A 24,738-nucleotide genomic window follows, 5' to 3' on the forward strand; every position below is an offset into this window, starting at 1 on the left:
GATTTGTTTGTTTCAACTGTTGTCTTTCCGTTTACTTAACACATCAATCTCCATAATTAATTATTTTGTTAACACATAATTTTTTTACTACTATAAACATGGATATTTTGCAAGCTTGTTTAATTTCGCGATTTGCATGCATAAGTTTTTTACGATGTTAATTGTTATTTTCGTGATGGATACACTTTCAGACATTGAACAACAGGTTATACGTATGTAAATATTACACATGGCGGAAATTTTAGTGATCAAGCGACCCTAGCGTAATTAGTGTAAATTTGCCCCTCGCATAAATTTTCATATGATATATAAATCTGTAAATATGTAATAAATGATAACAATTTCCTATTGGTTTGGTTCACAGAAGAACTATGTGGGGTTAACTCAAGCCAATGGTCGGTGTGTTGTACAATCTCGAATCTCCAGTAAGTATGTTCTCAGATATAGATAATTAAAACAGATCATCATTAAATCTTCATGAAAATTGTGTTTATCTGGTATACTAATTTGAAAAAATATATGAAAATATAAAAATGACCTGTTATTATTTACTGACGTTTAACAGGCTTATATTATCAAAGATTTAAAGACTTAAAAATTGAGTTAATGAGTTGTTTACTTATTAAGATCTGAGTTAATGAGTTCTTTACTCATTAAGATTAGAGTAAATGAATTCTTTACTTATTAAGATCTGAGTTAATGAGTTCTTTTCTCATTAAGATCAGAGTTAATGAATTCTTTACTTATTAAGATCTGAGTTAATGAGTTCTTTTCTCATTAAGATCAGAGTTAATGAATTCTTTACTTATTAAGATCTGAGTTAATGAGTTCTTTTCTCATTAAGATCAGAGTTAATGAGTTCTTTACTTATTAAGATCAGAGTTAATGAATTCTTTACTTATTAAGATCTGAGTTAATGAGTTCTTTACTTATTAAGATCTGAGTTAATGAGTTCTTTAATCATCAAGATCAGAGTTAATGAATTGTAGAAACACAAAGGTACTAACTTAAGACTCTGCTTCCTAACAGAGAGTGTATTTATCTCTTAATACGTATGTGTAACTTTGTTTAGGTGGAGCAGCGGTCACTTCCAAACCTGCCCCCAATGCCCCACAGGCTATCATCATAGAGGTTGGTTTTATTGTCTTTTATATCTGTGATTTTGCTTTTGGGTCATTCTAAAATCCAAGATGGCTGCAACGTCTGCCGCGCTGAAAAAACATGTTTTGAATGTTTTCATAGTATTACATAGACAATCAACTTTGATTTGCTTGAACTTATTTGGTCTAATTGCTCTTTAAAATTTAAAAAAAAGGTTCTCTATTGAACCCATACTGTTTGCACCACTATACTTCATATGAAGGAGTGTGTGTTGCACAGTACATGTAGATTGACTATAGGCTTGAGCCCTTGTTTATTTTCTCTACAAAATTTTCACATATGACTAATATTTATATTTTTTTTTTTGTCACTTCGCTCCGCCTCAATGAAACAAGTAAACTCTGATCACTTCATTTCCCATTGAAGACACTAGGTCATGCGCTGACCACTGACACATTTCAAGAATAATGCCGAAGTTTTCCAGTACATAGACACAGGGGTTCAGTTTCACACTAGGTTTAATTTATAAATATTTAAATGTCATCTGCAAATTATTATCAGACGGAAATACAACATCCAGTTACATTCCACAATCATTGAAATCAAGTTTTAAAAGCTTTGATTATGTGTAAATTCCAACTGCTCGGCAATTTCATGTCAGAATTATTAGAAAAATCCAACAGAGGCCGCCATTTTGTCCTGCCGTCCTTGTAATCCTGACGTTATGTCATTTTTCGTGACGTCATTTTATTGTTTCTGTCTGACGTCACAATGAACTTCGAACCAATGAAAATCGCTCCAAGTCATATTACACTAGTGACATATTATGCAAAAATATGACACGGGCAAAATCACTGGATATTAACCAATTATGTGATAAAACGATATAATTAATTTTGATTAAATTTTGTTTTAATACTAAAACCAACTCACTGATTGGCAGATTCTATGAATAAAAAATCTGAGAATGGCCAGAAAATCCGACGTAATCATGACGTCACAATAGAGACGTCGATGTAGCGTATTGATTAAGAAAAAATAATCCATTTGAAAATTTAAAAAAAACGTACGTTTAAACGTACTTATGTTATCAAGTAGTCTGAAAAATTAGTTATAAGCATTGATGTAACTATTATTCATAGGTACATGAACTGCTTTGCAGGTTCACTTCATTTGCACGAGATCAATTTTCTTCATCAGTCAATGCAAGCAACAAAATTGACATTCAATCCTTAATGATCCATGATTTGAAAAAAATATTTTGATGAAATTTTTTTTTGAATGTCCATAAACTGCTTTATATGATATTTGTTTTGCACAGTTACAAGTGCTAACTGTATCAACTCTTCTGTTTATAGCCTTCCAGAGAACTGGCAGAGCAGGTAAATGTCATTGCTGTACTAAAATAAATATCAAGAAAAAAATTAGTAAATATCATTCAAATGTTATTTGTAACATTTATATACATGTATCCACGTTAGGATGCACAAAAAAAGTTTGTATCAGAATTTGTTATTGCATGCATATAGAAATTTTCACTGTTTTTTGTTGTAAATCTTGTATGATAGAGTTGTCTCTCTTTGTATTTGGATAGAAGTTCCAAGTATTGGTAAGGCCAAAAAAAATGTCTGTTTCGGGTTATCCGACCGACCCTAATTTTTTACCCCCGACCCTAATTTTTTTTCTCTCCATTTTTCTACGAAAAATTTTAAAAAGTCGGGATTTTGATCTCAGATTCCAGTTCCGGCCATCATTTTAGAGTGAAAAACACTATAAAAAAGAAAGAAAAAAAGATCTCTCCGACCAACCGACCCTATTTTTTTGTCAATGTAACCCTAAACAAACATTTTCTTTTTGGCCTTACTACATTTTGTGTCATAAACCTTTGTGCTTTTGTTTTAGACTTTCACACAGATCCAGAAGTTCAAAGTTCATTTATCTAACCCATCCATCAGGTAATGTACCATATTACAGAAAACTTGACTTAATGAACTCCTTAACCCACTGACTTGGGTTGGCAATGGTGTTTTAATATTTGATACAGTGTAGCAAAAGTTTAAGCTGAAATGTAAAATGGAAACATAATTGGTGGGACAGACTTTGTTGTGACTATATATAATAAGTAAGTGTATTTTTAAAGTATATTCCACTAGATGGACGGAATGTGAATGCGCATCCCATTAGGCCTATTCTATCTGTATGACAAATCTTCAATATACTGCATGTAGGATTGTAACGTAAATCTTAAAATATATTTCAGCAAATAAAATATTTAACAAATATTGTATAAATGGGATGAAAAAAGATAAAGTTAATGTCGAACTATATTTTGTGTACCCTCTGAATGTGGCAACATTTCCCGCCAAATTGAAGCCAGCTGTTCCGGGATTCCATCAATTGGCCGGCTGTTCCAACAATCGTATAACATTGAAAAAACAGTTTTTTATTTGAACACTTATTTTTAGTTTTTAATGAAATGGTCAGTCGAAATGTAAATATAAGGAAAGATTGTTATTGTTTGTTGTTTACTGGTGTGTAAACTGCATTTTTTGTACAGATATTTCAACATGACACGCTAAAATCATTCCTTAAATAACTGTTATGCGAATACCTGGAGTCTCCTGTAAAGTTCTAAGATAGATCATGCAGTTTTGAAATACCACGTTGCAGATAAACATTGGTTTTCTTGAATGTTGATAGGGAGTTACTGATTATTGGTGGTGTGAATGTAAAAGACCAAATGGATGTTCTTCAGAGGGGGGTAAGTAGAACGCAGTAGGTCTTAAAGGCATAGGAGGAGGGGGAGAACACAGTAAGCCTAAAAGGCTAATGAGGAGGGGGAGAACACAGTAGGCCTAAAAGGCTAATGAGGAGGGGGAGAACACAGTAGACCTAAAAGGCAAAGGAAGAGGGTGAGATCACAGTAGGCCTAAAGGCATAGGAGGAGGGAGAGAATACAGTAGGCCTAAAGGCATAGGAGGAGGGGGAAAACACAGTAGGTCTAAAAGGCAGATTAGGAGAGGGAGAGAACACAGTAGGCCTAAAAGGCATAGGAGGAGGGAGAGAACACAGTAGGCCTAAAAGGCAGAGGAGGAGGGTGAGAACACAGTAGGCCTAAAAGGCATAGGAGGGGGAGAGAAACAGTAGGCCTAAAGGCATAGGAGGAGGGAGAAACACAGTATGTCTAAAAGGCAGATAGGAGAGGGAGAGAACACAGTAGGCCAAAAGGCATAGGAGGAGGGGAGAACACAGTAGGCCTAAAAGGCAGAGGAGGAGGGAAGAGAACACAGTAGGCCTAAAAGGCAGATTAGGAGAGGGGGAGAACACAGTAGGCCTAAAAGGCATAGGAGGAGGGAGAGAACACAGTAGGCCTAAAAGGCAGAGGAGGAGGAGGAGAACACAGTAGGTCTAAAAGGCAGATTAGGAGAGGGAGAGAACACAGTAGGCCTAAAAGGCATAGGAGGGGGAGAGAACACAGTAGGCCTAAAAGGCAGAGGGAGGAGGGGAGGAGGGAGAACACAGTAGGCCAAAAAAGGCAGAGGAGGAGGAGGAGAACACAGTAGGTCTAAAAGGCAGATTAGGAGAGGGAGAGAACACAGTAGGCCTAAAAGGCATAGGAGGAGGGAGAGAACACAGTAGGCCTAAAAGGCAGAGGAGGAGGGGAAGAACACAGTAGACCTAAAAGGCAAAGGAGGAGGGAGAGATCACAGTAGGCCAAAAACGCATAGGAGGAAGGGGAAAACACAGTAGGTCTTAAAGGCAGAGGAGGCGGGGGAGAACACAGTAGGCCTAAAAGGCAAAGGAGGAGGGAGAGAACACAGTAGGCCTAAAAGGCAGAGGAGGAGGGAGAGAACACAGTAGGCCTAAAAGGCAGAGGAGGAGGGTGAGAACACAGTAGGCCTAAAAGGCATACGAGGAGGGTGAGATCACAGTAGGCCTAAAAGGCATAGGAGGAGGGGGAGAACATATAGGTCTTAAAGGCTGAGAAGGAGGGAGAGAACACAGTAGGCCTAAAAGGCAGAGGAGGAGGGAGAGAACACAGTAGGCCTAAAAGGCAGAGGAGGAGGGGGAGAACACAGGAGGAGGGGGAGAACACAGTAGGCCTAAAAGGCAGAGGAGGAGGGTGAGAACACAGTAGGCCTAAAAGGCATAGGAGGAGGGAGAGAACACAGTAGGCCTAAAAGGCAGATTAGGAGAGGGGGAAAACACAGTAGGCCTAAAAGGCAGAGGAGGAGGGGAGAGAACACAGTAGGCCTAAAAGGCAGAGGAGGAGGGGAAGAACACAGTAGGCCTAAAAGGCAGAGGAGGAGGGAGAGAACACAGTAGGCCTAAAAGGCAGAGGAGGAGGGTGAGAACACAGTAGGCCTAAAAGGCATACGAGGAGGGTGAGATCACAGTAGGCCTAAAAGGCATAGGAGGAGGGGGAGAACATATAGGTCTAAAGCTGAGAAGGAGGAGAGAACACAGTAGGCCTAAAAGGCAGAGAGGAGGGAGAGAACACAGTAGGCCTAAAAGGCAGAGGAGGAGGGGGAGAACACAGTAGGCCTAAAAGGCAGAGGAGGAGGGGAGAACACAGTAGGCCTAAAAGGCATAGGAGGAGGGAGAGAACACAGTAAGGCCTAAAAGGCAGATTAGGAGAGGGGGAGAACACAGTAGGCCTAAAAGGCATAGGAGGAGGGAGAGAACACAGTAGGCCTAAAAGGCAGAGGAGGAGGGAGAGAACACAGTAGACCTAAAAGGCAGAGGAGGAGGAGAACACAGTAGGCCTAAAAGGCAGAGGAGGAGGGAGAGATCACAGTAGGTCTAAAAGGTAGATTAGGAGGGTGAGATCACAGTAGGTCAAAAACGCATAGGAGGAAGGGGAAAACACAGTAGGTCTTAAAGGCAGAGGAGGCGGGGGAGAACACAGTAGGCCTAAAAGGCAGAGGAGGAGGGAGAGAACACAGTAGGCCTAAAAGGCAGAGGAGGAGGGGGAGAACACAGTAGACCTAAAAGGCAGAGAGGGAGGGTGAGAACGCAGTAGGCCTAAAAGGCAGAGGAGGAGGGGGAGAACACAGTAGACCTAAAAGGCAGAGGAGGAGGGTGAGAACACAGTAGGCCTAAAAGGCAGAGGAGGAGGGGGAGAACACAGTAGACCTAAAAGGCAAATGAGGAGGGTGAGATCACAGAAGGCCTAAAAGGCAAAGGAGGAGGGTGAGATCACAGTAGGTCAAAAACGCATAGGAGGAAGGGGAAAACACAGTAGGTCTTAAAGGCAGAGGAGGCGGGGGAGAACACAGTAGGCCTAAAAGGCAGAGGAGGAGGGGGAGAACACAGTAGGCCTAAAAGGCAGAGGAGGAGGGGGAGAACACAGTAGGCCTAAAAGGCAGAGGAGGAGGGTGAGAACACAGTAGGCCTAAAAGGCAGAGGAGGAGGGGGAGAACACAGTAGACCTAAAAGGCAAAGGAGGAGGGTGAGATCACAGTAGGCCTAAAAGGCAGAGGAGGAGGGGAGAACACAGTAGGCCTAAAAGGCAGAGGAGGCAGGGGAGAACGCAGTAGGCCTAAAAGGCATAGGAGGAGGGAGAGAACACAGTAGGCCTAAAAGGCAGAGGGGTGAACACAGTAGGTCTTAAAGGCTGAGAAGGTGGGGAGAACACAGTAGGCCTAAAAGGCAGAGGAGGAGGGGGAGAACACAGTAGGCCTAAAAGGCAAAGGAGGAGGGTGAGATGAGAACACAGTAGGCCTAAAAGGCAGAGGAGGAGGGTGAGAACACAGTAGGCCTAAAAGGCAGAGGAGGAGGGGGAGAACACAGTAGGCCTAAAAGGCAGAGGAGGAGGGGAGAACACAGTAGGCCTAAAAGGCAGAGGAGGAGGGGGAGAACACAGTAGGCCTAAAAGGCAGAGGAGGAGGGTGAGAACACAGTAGGCCTAAAAGGCAGAGGAGGAGGGGGAGAACACAGTAGGCCTAAAAGGCAGAGGAGGAGGGGGAGAACACAGTAGGCCTAAAAGGCAGAGGAGGAGGGGAGAATGCAGTAGGCCTAAAAGGCATAGGAGGAGGGGGAGACACAGTAGGCCTAAAAGGCAGAGGAGGAGGGGGAGAACGCAGTAGGCCTAAAAGGCAGAGGAGGAGGGTGAGAATGCAGTAGGCCTAAAAGGCAGAGGAGGAGGGGGAGAACACAGTAGGCCTAAAAGGCAGAGGAGGAGGGGGAGAACACAGTAGGTCTAAAAGGCAGATTAGGAGAGGGAGAACACGGTAGGCCTAAAAGGCATAGGAGGAGTGTGAGATCACAGTAGGCCTAAAAGGCAGAGGAGGCAGGGGAGAACGCAGTAGGCCTAAAAGGCAGAGGAGGAGGGGGTGAACACAGTAGGCCTAAAAGACTGAGGAGGAAGGGGTGAACCCAGTAGGCCTGAAGGCAGAAGAGCAGTGGGAGAACACAGTAGGCCTAAAAGGCAGAAATGGAGTGGAGGTGGGAAATAGAGCAGCCAATAGTCATGCAAAGGGAAAGAATACATTTGAGTATAATTTCATTAGGCTTTAATAGCTTGGTATTAGATAAAGTAAACTCCATTTGTAACAAAATTGAAGACGAACAATAAACTTTTCATCGTCATAGTGGATTCTTGTTATAGACCATTGACTTAACAAATTTAAAAAAAGATAAAGACCAAAGTTGTCATTTTAATGTATGTGGAATTTGATTGTTTCTGTTGGCATTTATATTGTAGCTTGTCATTGTCTTTTTCTCCAGGTAGATATTGTTGTTGGAACCCCGGGGAGGCTAGAGGATCTCATCTCTACTGGCAAACTTCTGTTACACCAAGTCCGTTTCTTTGTCCTAGATGAATGTGTAAGTTTGACAGTTAAAATAATATGTGCCGTAACTGGGGGCTTTTTTCATTGTTAATCTATTGAAAACCAGAAGGTTTGGTGAATTAAGCTGTGAAAATCATTCAAATGGCTTCAGATGCCTTATAAACATTAGTTACAACACAGAAATTATGTAATGTAAAATTGTTGTGTTTTATGCCATAAGTATGTTTAATGGAAACATATCTGCAGAAATCACTTACGATTACTAATAACACTGTAAACATGTGTAATGAAATTGTAGACCACAGTTTGGCTTCATGGTCTGACCGTAGGTACTCATTACACTTCACTATAGATGTAAATATAATGATTTTTGCCAAAGAAATAAATTTCAGCTCTTATTTGTACATGTAGAATTAAAACCTTTGCATTGAAAGAATTGTAATTTTCAAAATGTTGGTAATTTTTGGTGATGATTAACTAATATTAAAAGCTCATCATGATTCCTGAGTATAAAAAATAACTTTAATCCTTAAAAAGATTGGTAATGAGGTAATGTAATCAGCTACACTGATTAAGTTGTTATAGCTGTGTCAATATTCATACGTCCATCAGTTACATTATTTAATTTCAGTAAATCTTAATTGAAGAACGAATGATTGGCATCAGACAAAGTCTTTGGGATTTGCTATCTCAACTAAATGATATATGATAGAAAGGGTGATGAGAAGGATTGATTTGAACCCAATTACACTCTTGTCCTTTTGTTATTTGCCTATTAAAGATAAAAAGTGTATTTGAAGAGTTGAAAAGAATCATTTGAATAAATGTGAATTGTTTTTTTATCTTTTTATCTGAACATGCACAAATATCACTGTTGTTTGACCTATGGCAGATTGCTGTTTTCTATATTTTGACCTTTCAATTTGTAGGATGGTCTCCTGTCTCAGGGGTACAGTGACCTCATCAACAGACTTCACCAACAGATCCCAAAGGTCACAAATGATGGTAAACGTCTGCAGATGATTGTCTGCTCTGCCACACTCCACTCATTTGATGTGAAGAAAATGGCGGTAAGAACAAATATTATTTTGTTTTATGCTTAGCCACAGATAGATCCATCTTTTCTGGCCTGTTGGTAAAATCTGATAAGATGACACAGTTTTCAGTATTAAACATTTGGTTAGGTTTGATAACACCCTTCACTAGTACCTGTACAAAACCCACCGAACAGCGGTCAGTACCTTTCATAAAGGAGTTCTATATAGTTCCACATTTTGGTAAGTAATTAAGGTGTCCTTCCATTAGCAATCTACCTCTGAGTTTTGAGTTTGAAACTACCAGGGCAGTTGACAGGTTACAAATGAAAGCCAGTGTTTCTCACTAGGCACTAAAGGTATCCTCAGTTGTCATAATCTGGCATATTTTAGATTAACTTGTTGTTTTATAAGGTATTAAAACCAAATAAATCCAATCTTTATGCTATCAAGATAGGACAAACTGAAGATTTAGATTAGATTACATGACTGTGTGTTTCTGGATATGAGTATTCACTTCAAAGAAGAAAATGTAGGATTTAGGGTGTGTGTTTCTGGATATGAGTATTCACTTCAAAGAAGAAAATGTAGGATTTAGGGAATTTCAATAGACCATATGGGCCAAGATATACTTGGTAAGGGATTTGGTGCTATTGTTGAAAAATGCTGTAAACAAATGACATTGCATGATGTCTGTCAGTCATTACATAGGGTGATACGCTTTGTTCTGGGTATGGGCAAACTTTTACAGGGAGACAGTGCAGGATTCAATACTGATACACAGTCATCCAAAATGTACTTCATTGAACTTGTTATAATGAATTTAAGGCTGTCAAGGCAAACTTTGCTATTGGCATCATGTAGCTCTTGTGGTAAATGGTTGTACTAGGTAAAATAGCAAAACTGGATTGATTCCTGTCCAGAATCTATATGGGGGTGGGGTCATTTAGGTCTTATAGGTATTTCTATAGTTATTAATAGAACAAAAGTGAGTCATTGGTCAGAGAACAAAATATCATCGTATTAAAAAGCTGGTTAATAAAAACTTTCCATCCCTGAAGGCAGAAGACAAGGATGAAATAACAAACCGAGTAACAAGTTAGCAAACGTTTGACTTCTCGAATGTTCAACAGGATATAAATCATAATGTGGGGGTTGAGATGAAGACTGACGGTCCATCATATCTGATACAATAGAGTACATACAGTCGTGTGTTTAGGAGGTAAAATGAAAATGAATTTTGGAGGAGGCAGCTGATATGAATAGATTTCCTGATGTTTTATTAAAAGCGGTAATCCTTTGACTAAAACCTGCATTTCTTTGACTAAAACCTTTATTCCTTTGACTAAAGTATGCAGTCATTTGACTAAAACCTGTATTTCTTAGACTAAAACCTGTAGTCTTTTCACCAAAACCTGCATTTCTTTGACTAAAACCTGCCTTTCTTTGACTAAAACCTTTATTCCTTTGATTAAAGTATGCAGTCATTTGACCAAAATCTGTAGTCTTTTGACTAAAACGTGCATTTCTTTTACTAAAACCTGCATTTCTTTGACTAAAACCTGAAGTCTTTTTGACCCAAACCTGCATTTCTTAGACTAAAACCTGTAGTCTTTTGACCAAAACCTGCATTTCTTTGACTAAAACCTGCATTTTTTTTTACTAAAATCTGCATTTCTTTTACTAAAACCTGTATTTCTTTGACTACATTATGTAGTCATTTGACCAAAATCTGTATTTCTTTGACTAAAAACTATATTTCCTTGACTAAAACCTGAAGTCTTTTTGACCCAAACCTGCATTTCTTAGACTAAAACCTGTAGTCTTTTGACCAAAACCTGCATTTCTTTGACTAAAACCTGCATTTTTAGCCCACCATCATCAGATGGTGGGCTATTCAAATCGCCTTTCGTCCGTGGTCCGTCGTCCGTCCGTCCTTCCGTCCGTCCGTCCTTCCGTCCGTCCGTCCGTCCGTCCGTTAACAATTCTTGTTACCGCTATTTCTCAGAAAGTACTAAAGGGATCTTTCTCAAATTTCATATGTAGGTTCCCCTAGGACCCTAGTTGTGCATATTGCATTTTGCGACCGATCGGTCAACAAGATGGCCGACAGGCGGCCATCTTGGATTTTGATAGTTAAAGGTTGTTACCGCTATTTCTCAAAAAGTGCTGAAGGGATCTTTCTCAAATTTCATATGTAGGTTCCCCTAGGACCCTAGTTGTGCATATTGCATTTCGGGACCAATCGGTCAACAAGATGGCCGACAGGCGGCCATCTTGGATTTTGATAGTTAAAGTTGTTACCGCTATTTCTCAAAAGTGCTGAAGGGATCTTTCTCAAATTTCATATACAGGTTTCCCCAGGACCCTAGTTGTGCATATTGCATTTTGGGACCGATCAGTCAACAAGATGGCCGACAGGCGGCCATCTTGGATTTTGATAGTTAAAAGTTTGTTACCGTTATTTCTCAAAAAGAACTGAAGGGATCTTTCTCAAATTTCATATGTAGGTTCACCTAGGACCCTAGTTGTGCATATTGCATTTTGGGACCGATCAGTCAACAAGATGGCCGACAGGCGGCCATCTTGGATTTTGATAGTTAAAGTTTTGTTACCGCTATTTCTCAAAAAGTACTGAAGGATCTTTCTCAAATTTCATATACAGGTTCCCCAGGCCCTAGTTGTGCATATTGCATTTTGGGACCGATCAGTCAACAAGATGGCCGACGAGGCGGCCATCTTGGATTTTGATAGTTAAAGTTTGTTACCGCTATTTCTCAGAAAGTACTGAAGGGATCTTCTCAAATTTCATATGTAGGTTCACCTGACCCTAGTTGTGCATATTGCATTTTGGGACCGATCAGTCAACAAGATGGCCGACAGGCGGCCATCTTGGATTTTGATAGTTAAAGTTTGTTATCGCTATTTCTCAGAAAGTACTGAAGGATCTTTCTCAAATTCCAAGCATAGTTTCCCTTGTACCCTAGTTGTGCATAGTACCTTTAAGGACTGCTCCATAATGCTTTTTGGGACTGATCGGTAAAAAAGATGGCCAACCGGCCGCCATCTTAGATTTCATTGTTGAAGTTTGTTACCACTTTTTATTAGAAAGTACTATAGCGATCTGTCTCAAATTTTATATGTAGTGTGTTTGAAAAAGTTTGAAAAGCAGGGAAAAGATCCTCTTTCCATTGTCAGACATAAATCATTCTTTGGGGGGCGCCAAGATCCCTCTGGGATCTCTTGTTTTTTACTAAAATCTGCATTTCTTTTACTAAAACCTGTATTTCTTTGACTACATTATGTAGTCATTTGACCAAAATCTGTATTTCTTTGACTAAAAACTATATTTCCTTGACTAAAACCTGTAATCTATTTACCAAAATCTGCATTTCTTTGACTAAAACCTGTATTTCTTCGACCAAAACCTGTAGTCTTTTTACCAAAACCTGTAGCCCTTTGACTAAAACCTGTAATCCTTGGATCAAAACCTCTAGTCCTTTGACTAAAACCTGTAGTCCTTTGACTAAAACCTGTAATCTATTTACCAAAATTTGCATTTATTTGACTAAAACCTGTATATCTTCGACCAAAGCCTGTAATCTTTTTACCAAAACCTGTAGCCCTTTGACTAAAACCTGTAATCCTTTGATCAAAACCTGTAGTCCTTTGACTAAAACCTGTAGTCCTTTGACTAAAACCTGTTATCTATTTACCAAAATCTGCATTTCTTTGACTAAAACCTGAATATCTTTGACCAAAACTTATAGTCTTTTGACCAAAACCTAAAGTCTTTTGACCAAAACCTGTAGTCCTTTGACCAAAACCTACAGTCCTTTGACTAAAACCTGTAGTCTTTTGACCAAAATATGCATTTCCTTGACTAAAGCCTGCATTTCTTTGACCAAAACCTGCATTTCTTTGACTAAAACCTGTATTTCTTTGACTAAATTATGTAGTCTTTTGACCAAAACCTGTATTTCTTTGACTAAAACCTGTATTTCTTTTACCAAAACCTGCCTTTTTTCACTAAAACCTGCACTTCTTTTACTAAAACCTGTATTTCTTTGACTAAAATATGTAGTCATTTGACCAAAACCTGTATTTCTTTGACTAAAAACTAAATTTCTTTGACTAAAACCTGAAATCTATTTACCAAAGTCTGCATGACTAAAACTTCTATTTCTTTGACCAAAACCTGTAGTCCTTTGACTAAAACCTGTAGTCTTTTGACTAAAACCTGTAAACCTTTGATCAAAACCTGTAGTCCTTTGACTAAAACCTGTAATCTATTTACCAAAATTTGCATTTCTTTGACTAAAACCTGTATATCTTTGACCAAAACTTGTAGTCTTTTGACCGAAACCTATAGTCCTTTGACCAAAACCTGTAGTCTTTTGACCAATACCTGTAGTCGTTTGACTAAAGCCTGTAGTCCTTTGACCAAAACCTATAGTCTTTTGACCAAAACCTGTAGTCCTTTGATCAAAACCTGTAGTCCTTTGACCAAAACCTGTAGTCATTTGACCAAAACCTGTATTCCTTTGACTAAAACCTGTAGTCTTTGGACCAAAACCTGTAGTCCTTTGACTAAAACCTGTAGTCATTTGACCAAAACCTATATTCCTTTGACTAAAACCTGTAGCCCTTTGACCGAAACCTGTAGTCTTTGACTAAAACCTGTAGTCTTTTGACCAAAACCTGTAGTCCTCTGACTAAAACCTGTAGTCCTCTGACTAAAACCTGTAGTCATTTGACTAAAACCTGTATTCCTTTGACTAAAACCTGTAGCCCTTTGGCCGAAACCTGTAGTCCTTTGACTAAAACCTGTAGTGGTTTGACCAAAACCTGTAGTCCTTTGACTAAAACCTGTAGTCATTTGACTAAAACCTGTATTCCTTTGACTAAAACCTGTAGTCATTTGACCAAAACCTGTAGTCCTTTGACTAAAACCTGTAGTCATTTGACCAAAACCTGTATTCCTTTGACTAAAACCTGTAGCCCTTTGACCGAAACCTGTAGTCTTTGACTAAAACATGTAGTCCTTTGACCAAAACCTGTAGTCTTTGACTAAAACATGTAGTCCTTTGACCAAAACCTGTAGTCTTTTGACCAAAACATGTAGTCATTTGACCAAAACCTGTAGTCTTTGACTAAAACCTGTAGTCTTCTGACCAAAACCTGTAGTCCTCTGACTAAAACCTGTAGTCATTTGACCAAAACCTGTATTCCTTTGACTAAAACCTGTAGTTTTTTTGACCAAAACCTGTAGTCCTTTGACTAAAACCTGTAGTCTTTTGACCAAAACCTGTAGTCCTCTGACTAAAACCTGTAGTCCTTTGACTAAAACCTGTAGTCTTTTGACCAAAACCTGTAGTCCTCTGACTAAAACCTGTAGTGGTTTGACCAAAACCTGTAGTCCTTTGACTAAAACCTGTAGTCTTTTGACTAAAACCTGTAGTCCTCTGACTAAAACCTGTAGTCCTCTGACTAAAACCTGTAGTCATTTGACTAAAACATGTAGTCCTTTCAACATAGAGCTATCATATTCCTGCTAGCTATTTAGGATTAAAAATAAACTATAAATACATTCTTACACTTCAGACCTATGAACACAAAGTCCAAGGATCAAAATGATTGATTGGCTTGAATTCAAAATCTGCTCAAAAATGGCTTTTACTATTATTTGAGGTTATAATGAGTCTTTGTGTCAATGGACTTTGTGTCAATGTCATGAATAACTAAATTAAATGTAAACCCTTGCAAAGAAATTGTAGCTTGCTAATGCAAATATGTTAATTAATATTGTAGTAAGAAAAAATGAACTTGATTGAAATGTCAGATTAAATCCTCTGAAGTTTGTAAAAATCCATAGGATTAAAGAAAAGATTGCAGTTTGTTGACATTGAGTGATGACCTTGACCTATATTACAGGTATAACCTTGACTATATTACCAAGACCTGTATTCAAGGTTACAGCATTATGATTACTGCATGGAAACAAACTAATTTTTGCATGCAATTAACTTTCTAGTATTTTTCAACTAATAAGAATTTGCCAAAATAAATCACTTCCAAAATAATACAATAATGCAAAATGTAATCACTGTGAAAAAATTGTTAGGAAATGAAATCGTGAAATTGTTTTGTAAAATTAGGTTGGTTTGCAGCAGTGAAATGTTGAAATATCATATATTTTGATGCATGGGGGGAAAATGAATCGATGTTATTTACAATAAAGTAGTGAGGAAATTTCATGCCAAGATTTGAATTGATCACCTGAACCAAGTAGCTAACATGCAACAGACAGATGTGTCTTTTTAGACATTTCTCACACTCATTTGTATGGTCGTGACTAAGCTTAAAGAATTGTAAAATGTTTGTATGGCTCAAAATATTGGTGAATGCAGTGTTGCTTTACATCTTCAGTGATCAGGGTAATAATTAGCTACATGCATGAAAAAAGTGTTATTAGGCCTTGTGTACTAAGACAGAATTGACCATTGTAATCTTAGAATGGTGTTTCTTAATAAAATTTAAAGATTAGAAGCAAAACATTAGTAGATAGTGCTTCCATTTGGAGCCTGGATCCATCTAGAAGATTTAAGATTTGAAATCTTGCATTTGTCTGGTCAGAATATTTACTTTGGGCTTCTTTTACTTGCCAATAAAAAATGATATATGAATAAAAAGAGGAAAATCTGTTTTAAATAAGGTTTGCAGTGATGTAAGTGGATAAAGCTGTATTTTCTAAAAAATGAAATGAAACTATTTGATCTTCACAGAATATGAAAAAGGATTTTGCATCACAGTATGAAAAATTAAGATAATTTTACTGAAATTAAAAAAAAAAACAAAAAACAAAAACAAACCAAAAACAGTACCTGGTATTTGATCAGATCAGAATTGTTCAGATCATTGTGTTACAGGAACGTCTGATGTACTTCCCTACATGGATTGATCTAAAAGGTCAGGATGCTGTCCCAGAAACAGTTCACCATGTGGTGAGTTCCTCTTACTTATATACATGTATAAACCATTGTATTGTAGGACTTGTTTTGTTGTTAACTAATATTACCTATACATGCATAAACCATTCTATTGTATGTTAACTGATAATACCATAACCTTAAACACAGTTGCCATACATTAGCTTGGATACTTAAATATCTACAACAATTTCATCAAAAAACCCCAAGAGTTCTTGTATATGTAGTCTGAGTGAAAGGCTACCAAGCTTGTTCAAACACATGATGTTGACTTGTATTAAGGTCACTGTGGTCAAATATGGAAACATTTCTCAAAACTCTGTCAATGACCGATAGCACCAAACAATTGGTGTCCAAGGACACATCCATTTGGTCATTTGTTTGGGAAATTTTACATTTTAGCTAAATATGTTACAAAGTCATGAAAAGAAAAATCAATAAAAACAGGCATAATATTCAACATGTTTCATAAGAAGTTTGCATAAGATTTATTACTTTTGAAATACCTTTACATGACAATAAATTCTTGATAATGCTATAAATTCATTTTAAATCTATCCGTAAACTTAATTTATTATGAAACTTGAATTTTTATCAATATCGCTGTAAAGAATTTTTAGAAATTCAAAACTCCCAAGATTTAATTTATAACTATTGTATAATATGTGAATCAAATTCCGGGTGATGTATTGTTCAGTTGATTGATTGCTGGCAGTCACTTATAAATTATGTTTTACTTCTCAAGGTTACGTTTATAGAAATTTCAGATAGATTACCAAAAAAGGCCAGGTCTATTCAATGCTATAAATAAACTTTTCAACATGTAGTTTCTAAAACGTCATTGATTTTGCAGGGAGAATGTTAAGTGACCCGCATCGTTTGAGCATCGGGCCCACAATGGAGGTTAATCTGTTAGCCTTCCTATTTCTATTGTTAGTTATAATGATAAAGATGTTCACAAGACCATTTCAAACAGGAACAAGGAAGATACATGTTAACTGATGGACTTTATAAAAAATATACTCAGCATAACAGAGGCTTCTGATAATTAAAGCAACATGGCTGACTATGGAGTAGCAGTAAACATCTTAAAGAAGATGAGTAGCTAAACCCTGGAACAGTAGGGGAGAAAGCTGCTCGCTAAAAGCCTCATAAAGTTTAAAATAGCTTAAAAAAGTAATGCTAACACAGTACATTTTGTAGTAGCTGGTAGCTTAATTCAGAACAAAGTCTGAAAATTGCTGAGAAGTCCCCGGTCTCAGAAGCAAATTTACTTAAAGAACTGAATTGTTTCTACAAAAACAGAGAAATTTGATATAACAAATGTAGATCGAACTGACTCCTAAAAACTGAATTAACTCTAAAAACAGATAAGTTTGATATGTCAAACTGGATAGAATTGACTCATAAAAACTAAATTGACTTCAAGAACAGAGAAGTTTGATATGGCAAACTAGATCAAATTGACCCATTAGAAATGAATTGACTCCAAGAACAGAGAAGTTTGATATGGCAAACTGGATTGAATTGACTCTAAAAACAGAGATGTTTGATATATGGCAAACTTGAGTCTTAACTGTCAGAAACTGACGGTTCATGACCTTGACTGAGTTGTCTGTTATTTTAGTTATGGCATTTTTGGGGTAAGAATCCTTTAAAAAAGCCAATTGACTTCCATAAAAAATGTTACTTGATGACAGATAGATCCAACTGTACAATGTATACCGTATTTTCCGAAGTATAAGCTGCGACTTTTTTCCCTGATAATCGGAAGGGTGGCTAATACACCAGTGCGGCTTAATTTTATTCCGTGGACGAAAACCAAAATCTGATCATGTTTTTCCATTATTACGTCGTAATTCACATGTGAAAATTGTAAGTTTTACTCGCCAGTTTTGTAAAGTTATGCATCGAACAAATCACTGTAAAAGTGTTTAAATGATAAAATATGCAATGAAAATGTATTAAAGAAGACAATAATTACATATCGGATGCATGTTCATTCGTAAAATTGTTTAATTCAAGGTAATCCGCCGACTGAAACGTGTTCACAACACAATGGCATTTTAGTAAAGTTATACACCGAAAAAATCACTGTAAAAGTGTTTTAACGATGTAATATGTGATGAAAATATAATAACGATAAAAATAATAACGTACCAGATACATGTTCAATCGTAAAATTGTTTAATTCACAGGAAATCGGCCGACTGAAGCATAATTGTTTACAGTCACAACACAATGGCGGACTGTTTTCGCTTTCGATTTGCTGTAGGATTGTTACCAAGAAAATAATAACTAAAACGTCAAAAATCATCAAGTATCAAACAATAAGTTAAATATAATATTTAAATATTGTGTGTGCAAGAAATGTCCGCAGACAGCAAGAAAACGATCTTCTGATCATAGATGACTGCTAACTTGCACACGTGTTACACTCGGTCAATATGTGTATTTCTCGGAATCTTGTCGCTGTGATTTCAATGAAATAATCAGCAATCAAGTTTATTCGCGTGTTTTACATGTTATATAGAACATTATAGCGATGTTATAAGCATCAAACAGTCTATGAAACATCATTTAATTGATCTCTGCAGCGGCAAACACCACAAGGTCATAATCCGGAAGTTTACAAAAATAAAGGCTTCGGTGAATTGCATCATGGGATACCTAGTTAACAAACAGTGGAAGAACACTCTAAACGAAGTCGATTGATACAGTAACTCTTTACACCAAGATATATTTATTACACAAAATATATCAAAAAAGAAACATAATCCATTCCTATGCATAACTTTACTGAAGAAAGTATTTACCGGCGTACTGAAATATAAGTGAGAGTAAGCATGAACTCAAACTTGCACATGTGTCACACATATGTCGGTCAACAGGGGAATTTCCCGGAATCCTGTCGCCGTGACTTTAATGAAGTAATTTAGAATATTATACCAAGTGTAAAACATCGCACAGTCATATTGAAATTATTTAATCGATCTCTGTAGCGGCAAACACCACAAAATAATATCCGGAAGTTTACAAAAATAAGGCTTTGGTGAATTGCATCATGGGATGGCAAGTTGACAGAAAACACTCTAAATGAAGTCAGTTTTAGGTTAATGATGCAAGCCTTGATGATACAGTAATCCTTTACACATCAATATAATAAATGTGAGAAATATATCAAAATAGAGATAAAATAAAATCATATGCATACTGAAGAAAGTATTTTAACTGGCATGCTGAAATATGAGAGAGAGTAAACGTGTAATCGTACGGCCGCCATGTTTGTTTACACACAAGTAGGCTTATGTAATGGCAGAATAAACAAGGAACAGAAACATGACCAAGTCCACATAATTTTGCTAAAGATATTTACATCATAGTGAGTTTTATTTGTTGTATATTTACAGTACAAGTTTACAGACAGTTTTCGTGATTTTAAACTATTGATAAGCATTACCCGTACTTCAATAGAGATTGATCATATACACAGATGGTTACGTCGGTGCATGGGCCTAACTTTTGGGTGCGGCTTATATAATGGTGCGTCTTATATGTGTACAAAACCTGAAAAAATTGTTAAAAGGCCTCTGCGGTTTATACACAGGTGCGGTTTATTGTCGGGAAAATACGGTATATATAAACTGATGTCATTTGAATTACTAAAATTAAAAAATCTACAGTAAAGACTGCTGCAGCAATTATTAATGTTGCATGGGATTGAAGGTACTCATGGGTACTATGTACATGGACATGGGTACAATGTCAAAATACACAATTCCGTCTTTGCATATTACATATTACCCTTGCGGTTAGGTATTGATTGTAATGTCATGTGTTTGCGTGCAAAACGTCATACATTTCAGAGGAAATGACGTTAGTTTCGCTCACAAAACAATGATGATAAGAAACAAAATGAAGCTTACAAATGGGTGTGTGGATAAGTTTCATATATATATTTATTGCACCTCGGACAGAAATGTCCTCAATTGATTGGTGGAGAGCTGTCACGTGGTGACCCAGGGGGTCAGTAAATTTGATTATGGTCCAATATGGCGTGGTGACCCCCTATCACTTTATAGGGGGTCAGTAAATTTGATTATGGTCCAATATGGCGTGGTGACCCCCTATCACTTTATAGGGGGTCAGTAAATTTTATTATGGTCCAATATGGCGTGGTGACCCCCTATCACTTTATAGGGGGTCAGTAAATTTTATTATGGTCCAATATGGCGGCTGTCGCCCTTGCTTCAAAATTTTAACACATTCTCTTCAACTAAATATACCATTTCATTACCGTAAAAATATATTTTACTTGTTAATTTTTGATGTAAAATTAATTAAAAATCATTTTAATGCTTCAAATTAAATGAAATGCATTTATTAGATACGAGTTGCTTCCCCTACGTCAGTTTGAAAGTTGATGACGCGGTAAAAGTCAAAGGTAAGAATTCAAGCGTTTTCTTGACTGCGATCATAAACAAATGGAGGGGTTCTTATCTATAGATCTATCAACCCTCACTCTACAGTTAATTTATCGGCATTACTTTAAGTGATTATCTCAGAGAGAATGCAGAGATGATCATGGAGTCTGCACTATAAATGTTGGATGGATGTTTGTGTTTCTTTTGTTTTTGATGCTTTCAATATACAACCAGTCTGGTGTCGCATTGAGGTAGGGCTACTGTGCACTAGGAATGTTGAATTATTGTTGATTTATGAATTACTCAGTATTGTTCTTCAGGTTCCTTATACAGGTATTTGCAGATTCAGGAAAGAAATATATAAATAAATATGTAGGCCTACTGTAGGCCAAATATTTCAAAAGCGGCGAATGTACTTCGCCAGCATGATTCAGGTTTGATTTCAGATTCACGAGAAAACAAATAGGAAACAAATATCTAATGAAACAAATGAATGGTCCTTGATGTGATAAATTCGTTATATAGTCAGCTACTGACCCCCTATAAAGGTATATAGGGTCAGTAAGAAGTACAGGAGGCTCGGGCTACGCCCTCGCTCCCTATAAATCTTACTGACCCTCTATGCCTTTATAGGGGGTCAGTAACTGACTATATAACTAATAAAATATTGCTACCGTATTTTCCGGAGTATAAGCCGCTACTTTTTTCCCTGAAAATCGGGAGTGCGGCATATACACCAGTGCGACTTATCTGTGGATGAAAACCAAAATCTGACGATGTTTTGGCATTATTACGTCGTGATTCACATGTGAAAATCGTAAGTTTTACTCGCCAGTTTTGTAAAGTTATACATCGAACAAATCACTGTAAAAGTGTTTAAAAGATAAAATGTGCAATGAAAATATATATTAACGATGAAAATGATTACATATCAGATGCATATTCATTCGTAAAATTGTTTAATTCAAGGAAAATCCGCCGACTGAAACGTGTTTGTTTACTAGCGCAACACAATAGCGGTTTAGTAAAGTTATACATCGAAAATATCCCTGTAAAAGTGTTTAAACGATATCATATGTGATGAAAATATAATAAAGATAAAAATAATAACGTACCAGATACATGTTCAATCGTAAAATTGTTTAATTCATGGAAAATCGGCCGACTGAAGCGTGGTTGTTTACATGCAGTCACAACACAATGGCGGACTGATTTCGCTATCGATTTGCTGCAGGAAAAAGAAATTAATAACTAAAACGTCAAAAAATCATTTTAATGCTTCAAATTAAATGAAATGCATTTATTGAAAGAAATACGACTGCTAAATATAACTTGCACACGTGTTACACACGGCTAATCTTCCCCTACGTCAGTTTGAAAGTTGATGACGCGGTAAAAGTCAAAGGTAAGAATTCAAGCGTTTTCTTGACTGCGATCATAAACAAATGGAGGGGTTCTTATCTATAGATCTATCAACCCTCACTCTACAGTTAATTTATCGGCATTACTTTAAGTGATTATCTCAGAGAGAATGCAGAGATGATCATGGAGTCTGCGCTATAAATGTTGGATGGATGTTTGTGTCTCTTTTGTTTTTGATGCTTTCAATATACAACCAGTCTGGTGTCGCATTGAGGTAGGGCTACTGTGCACTAGGAATGTTGAATTATTGTTGATTTATGAATTACTCAGTATTGTTCTTCAGGTTCCTTATACAGGTATTTGCAGATTCAGGAAAGAAATATATAAATAAATATGTAGGCCTACTGTAGGCCAAATATTTCAAAAGCGGCGAATGTACTTCGCCAGCATGATTCAGGTTTGATTTCAGATTCACGAGAAAACAAATAGGAAACAAATATCTAATGAAACAAATGAATGGTCCTTGATGTGATAAATTCGTTATATAGTCAGCTACTGACCCCCTATAAAGGTATATAGGGTCAGTAAGAAGTACAGGAGGCTCGGGCTACGCCCTCGCTCCCTATAAATCTTACTGACCCTCTATGCCTTTATAGGGGGTCAGTAACTGACTATATAACTAATAAAATATTGCTACATGTGCGTCCTGTTGTGTTGCTTCCTATATGCTGTTGTTTTTTGTCATAGTGCATATGCATCCCGTCACTTGTGTTATGTCCAGATTTCATATGGAGGTGGGGATGTTATGTCTAAAAGAAATTTCTAACAAATTAAAGGGATAATATCAATGAATTAGCAAAAAATGGAGTTGTCATGTATGCTGTAAATTATCTAACTACACAGTGTTAGATGCAATGAGATGGGTGCCCTCTTTCCACAAAAGAAGAATCCACATTTATGTGAAGGGGATCGGGTTTGGGACTTTATCTGTATTTCTTATAACATACACAGTTTATTCAAATTTTGTCCCCAAAAATGAGCTGTTTTGATTCTTTCAACTGTAGGAAAAAACCAGTGCTATCTGTGGTGCATTAAGTGTTCATGTCGTTAATAATCAATAGCTGGCTACCTCGGTCAGTGATAATGTCTCAGATGCTGGCTGTTGGAAATTTCTACTGGCGCCAATAAATCTTAAAGTTTTATAGCGAGTAGAGAGATGAAGAGACTATTTCAGGTAATTCCATGTTGAAAATGTTAAATTATAAATGAATTAACAAAAGAATTTTTGAAAAAATAATAATTAAAAAAAAATCACATCATATACAATATTAATTGTGACTAATGTACAGTCCAACCTATCCAAATGGACAGGTTTGGTGGAGGGTCTAGGCAATTATTGAAGTTTTTTTGGTACCATTTTCCTTTGGTAAATAAGCTTGATTTCTTTTTAAAGTATATGACGTACCCCTTTTAACTTTTAAGGTCATCTGACCCAAAGGGTCAGGATGACCTATTGTCATCATGCACCGTCCGTTGTCGTGCGCTGTCCGCCGTCCGCCGTCCGCCGTCCGTAAACTTTTCATTCAAACGACTTCTTCTCAATAACCGGAAGGCCCAGGGTACTCATATTTGGCCTTCATTCAAGGTCACAGGGGTCAAATAGGCTAAAATCTTTAAACGACTTCTTCTCAAAAACCAGAAGGCCCAGGGTACTGATATTGGGCCTGTATGATGCTGGGATGAAGGGCTACCAAGTTTGTTCAAATGAATGACCTTGATCTTCATTCAAGGTCACAAGGGTCAAATAGGCTAAAATCCTTTAAACAACTTCTTCTCAAGAACCAGAAGGCCTAGGGTACTGATATTGGGCCTGTAGGATGCTGGGATGAAGGGCTAGCAAGTTTGTTCAAATAAATGACCTTGACCTTCATTCAAGGTCACAGGGGTCAAATAGGCTAAAATCCTTTAAACAGTTTCTTGTGAATAACTAAGAGGCCTAGAGACCTGATATTAGGCCTGTGGCATGCTGGGATGAAGGGCTACCAAGTTTGTTCAAATGAATGACCTTGACCTTGATTCAAGGTCAAAAGGGTTCAAAAAGGCTAAAATCTTTAAACGACTTGTTCTCAAGAACCAGAAGGCCCAGGGTACTGATATTGGGCCTGTAGGATGCTGGGATGAAGGGCTATCATGTTTGTTCAAATGAATGATCTTGACTTTCATTCAAGGTCACAGGGGTCAAATAGGCTAAAATCCTTTAAACAACTTCATGTGAATAACTAAGAGGCCTAGAGACCTGATATTAGGCTTGTAGGATGCTGGGATGAAGGGCTACCAAGTTTCTTCAAATGAATGACCTTGACCTTTATTCAATGTCAAAGGGTTCAAAAAGGCTAAAATCCTTTAAACAACTTCTTGTGAATAATTAAGAGGCCTAGAGACCTGATAGGGCTACCAAGTTTGTTCAAATAAATGACCTTGACCTTCATTCAAGGTCATAGGGGTCAAATAGGCTAAAATCTTTAAACAGCTTCTTCTCAAAAACCAGAAGGCCCAGGGTACTGATATTGGGCCTGTGACATGCTGGGTTGAAGGGCTACCAAGTTAAATGACCTTGACCTTCATTCATGGTCACAGGGGTCAAATAGGCTAAAATCCTTTAAACGACTTCTTCTCAAAAACCAGAAGGCCCAGGGTACTGATATTGGGCCTGTAGGATGCTGGGATGAAGGGCTACCAAGTTTGTTCAAATAAATGACCTTGACCTTCATTCAAGGTCACAGGGGTCAAATAGGCTAAAATCCTTTAAACAACTTCTTGTGAATAACTAAGAGGCCTAGAGACCTGATATTAAGCCTGTCGCTTGCTGGGATGAAGGGCTACCAAGTTTGTTCAAATGAATGACCTTGATTTTCATTCAAGGTCATAGGGGTCAAATAGGCTAAAATCTTTAAACGACTATGTTGTATTGTACTAATAGTCAGATGACTGTTAAGGCCCATGGGCCTCTTGTTTTCTTAAAGAATCTGTGTTG

The 24,738-nt window shown here is 37.5% G+C and overlaps 2 protein-coding genes across 2 annotated transcripts in view; one reads left to right on the forward strand and one right to left on the reverse strand.

Annotated features, from left to right (window-relative positions):
* The window catches only part of LOC138315619 (ATP-dependent RNA helicase DDX1-like), a 293,511-nt gene that overhangs the window by 65,075 nt on the left and 203,698 nt on the right, over positions 1 to 24,738 (forward strand). Inside the window, exons 13-20 of the mRNA XM_069256771.1 lie at positions 365 to 425; positions 1,073 to 1,131; positions 2,460 to 2,483; positions 3,004 to 3,056; positions 3,802 to 3,862; positions 7,831 to 7,929; positions 8,825 to 8,965; positions 15,859 to 15,933. Of these exons, the coding sequence (XP_069112872.1) occupies positions 365 to 425; positions 1,073 to 1,131; positions 2,460 to 2,483; positions 3,004 to 3,056; positions 3,802 to 3,862; positions 7,831 to 7,929; positions 8,825 to 8,965; positions 15,859 to 15,933 (573 nt within the window). The remainder of the gene's footprint in view (positions 1 to 364; positions 426 to 1,072; positions 1,132 to 2,459; positions 2,484 to 3,003; positions 3,057 to 3,801; positions 3,863 to 7,830; positions 7,930 to 8,824; positions 8,966 to 15,858; positions 15,934 to 24,738) is intronic.
* LOC138312761 (34 kDa spicule matrix protein-like) lies at positions 12,638 to 13,452 on the reverse strand. The gene is made up of 2 exons (XM_069253527.1): positions 13,338 to 13,452; positions 12,638 to 12,777 (listed from the first exon to the last, which is right to left on the reverse strand). Exons 1-2 carry the CDS (start codon positions 13,450 to 13,452, stop codon positions 12,638 to 12,640), a joined length of 255 nt encoding a protein of 84 aa, XP_069109628.1.

The sequence above is a fragment of the Argopecten irradians genome, chromosome 2 (genome assembly GCF_041381155.1).
Source record: "Argopecten irradians isolate NY chromosome 2, Ai_NY, whole genome shotgun sequence".
NCBI lineage: Eukaryota > Metazoa > Mollusca > Bivalvia > Pectinida > Pectinidae > Argopecten > Argopecten irradians.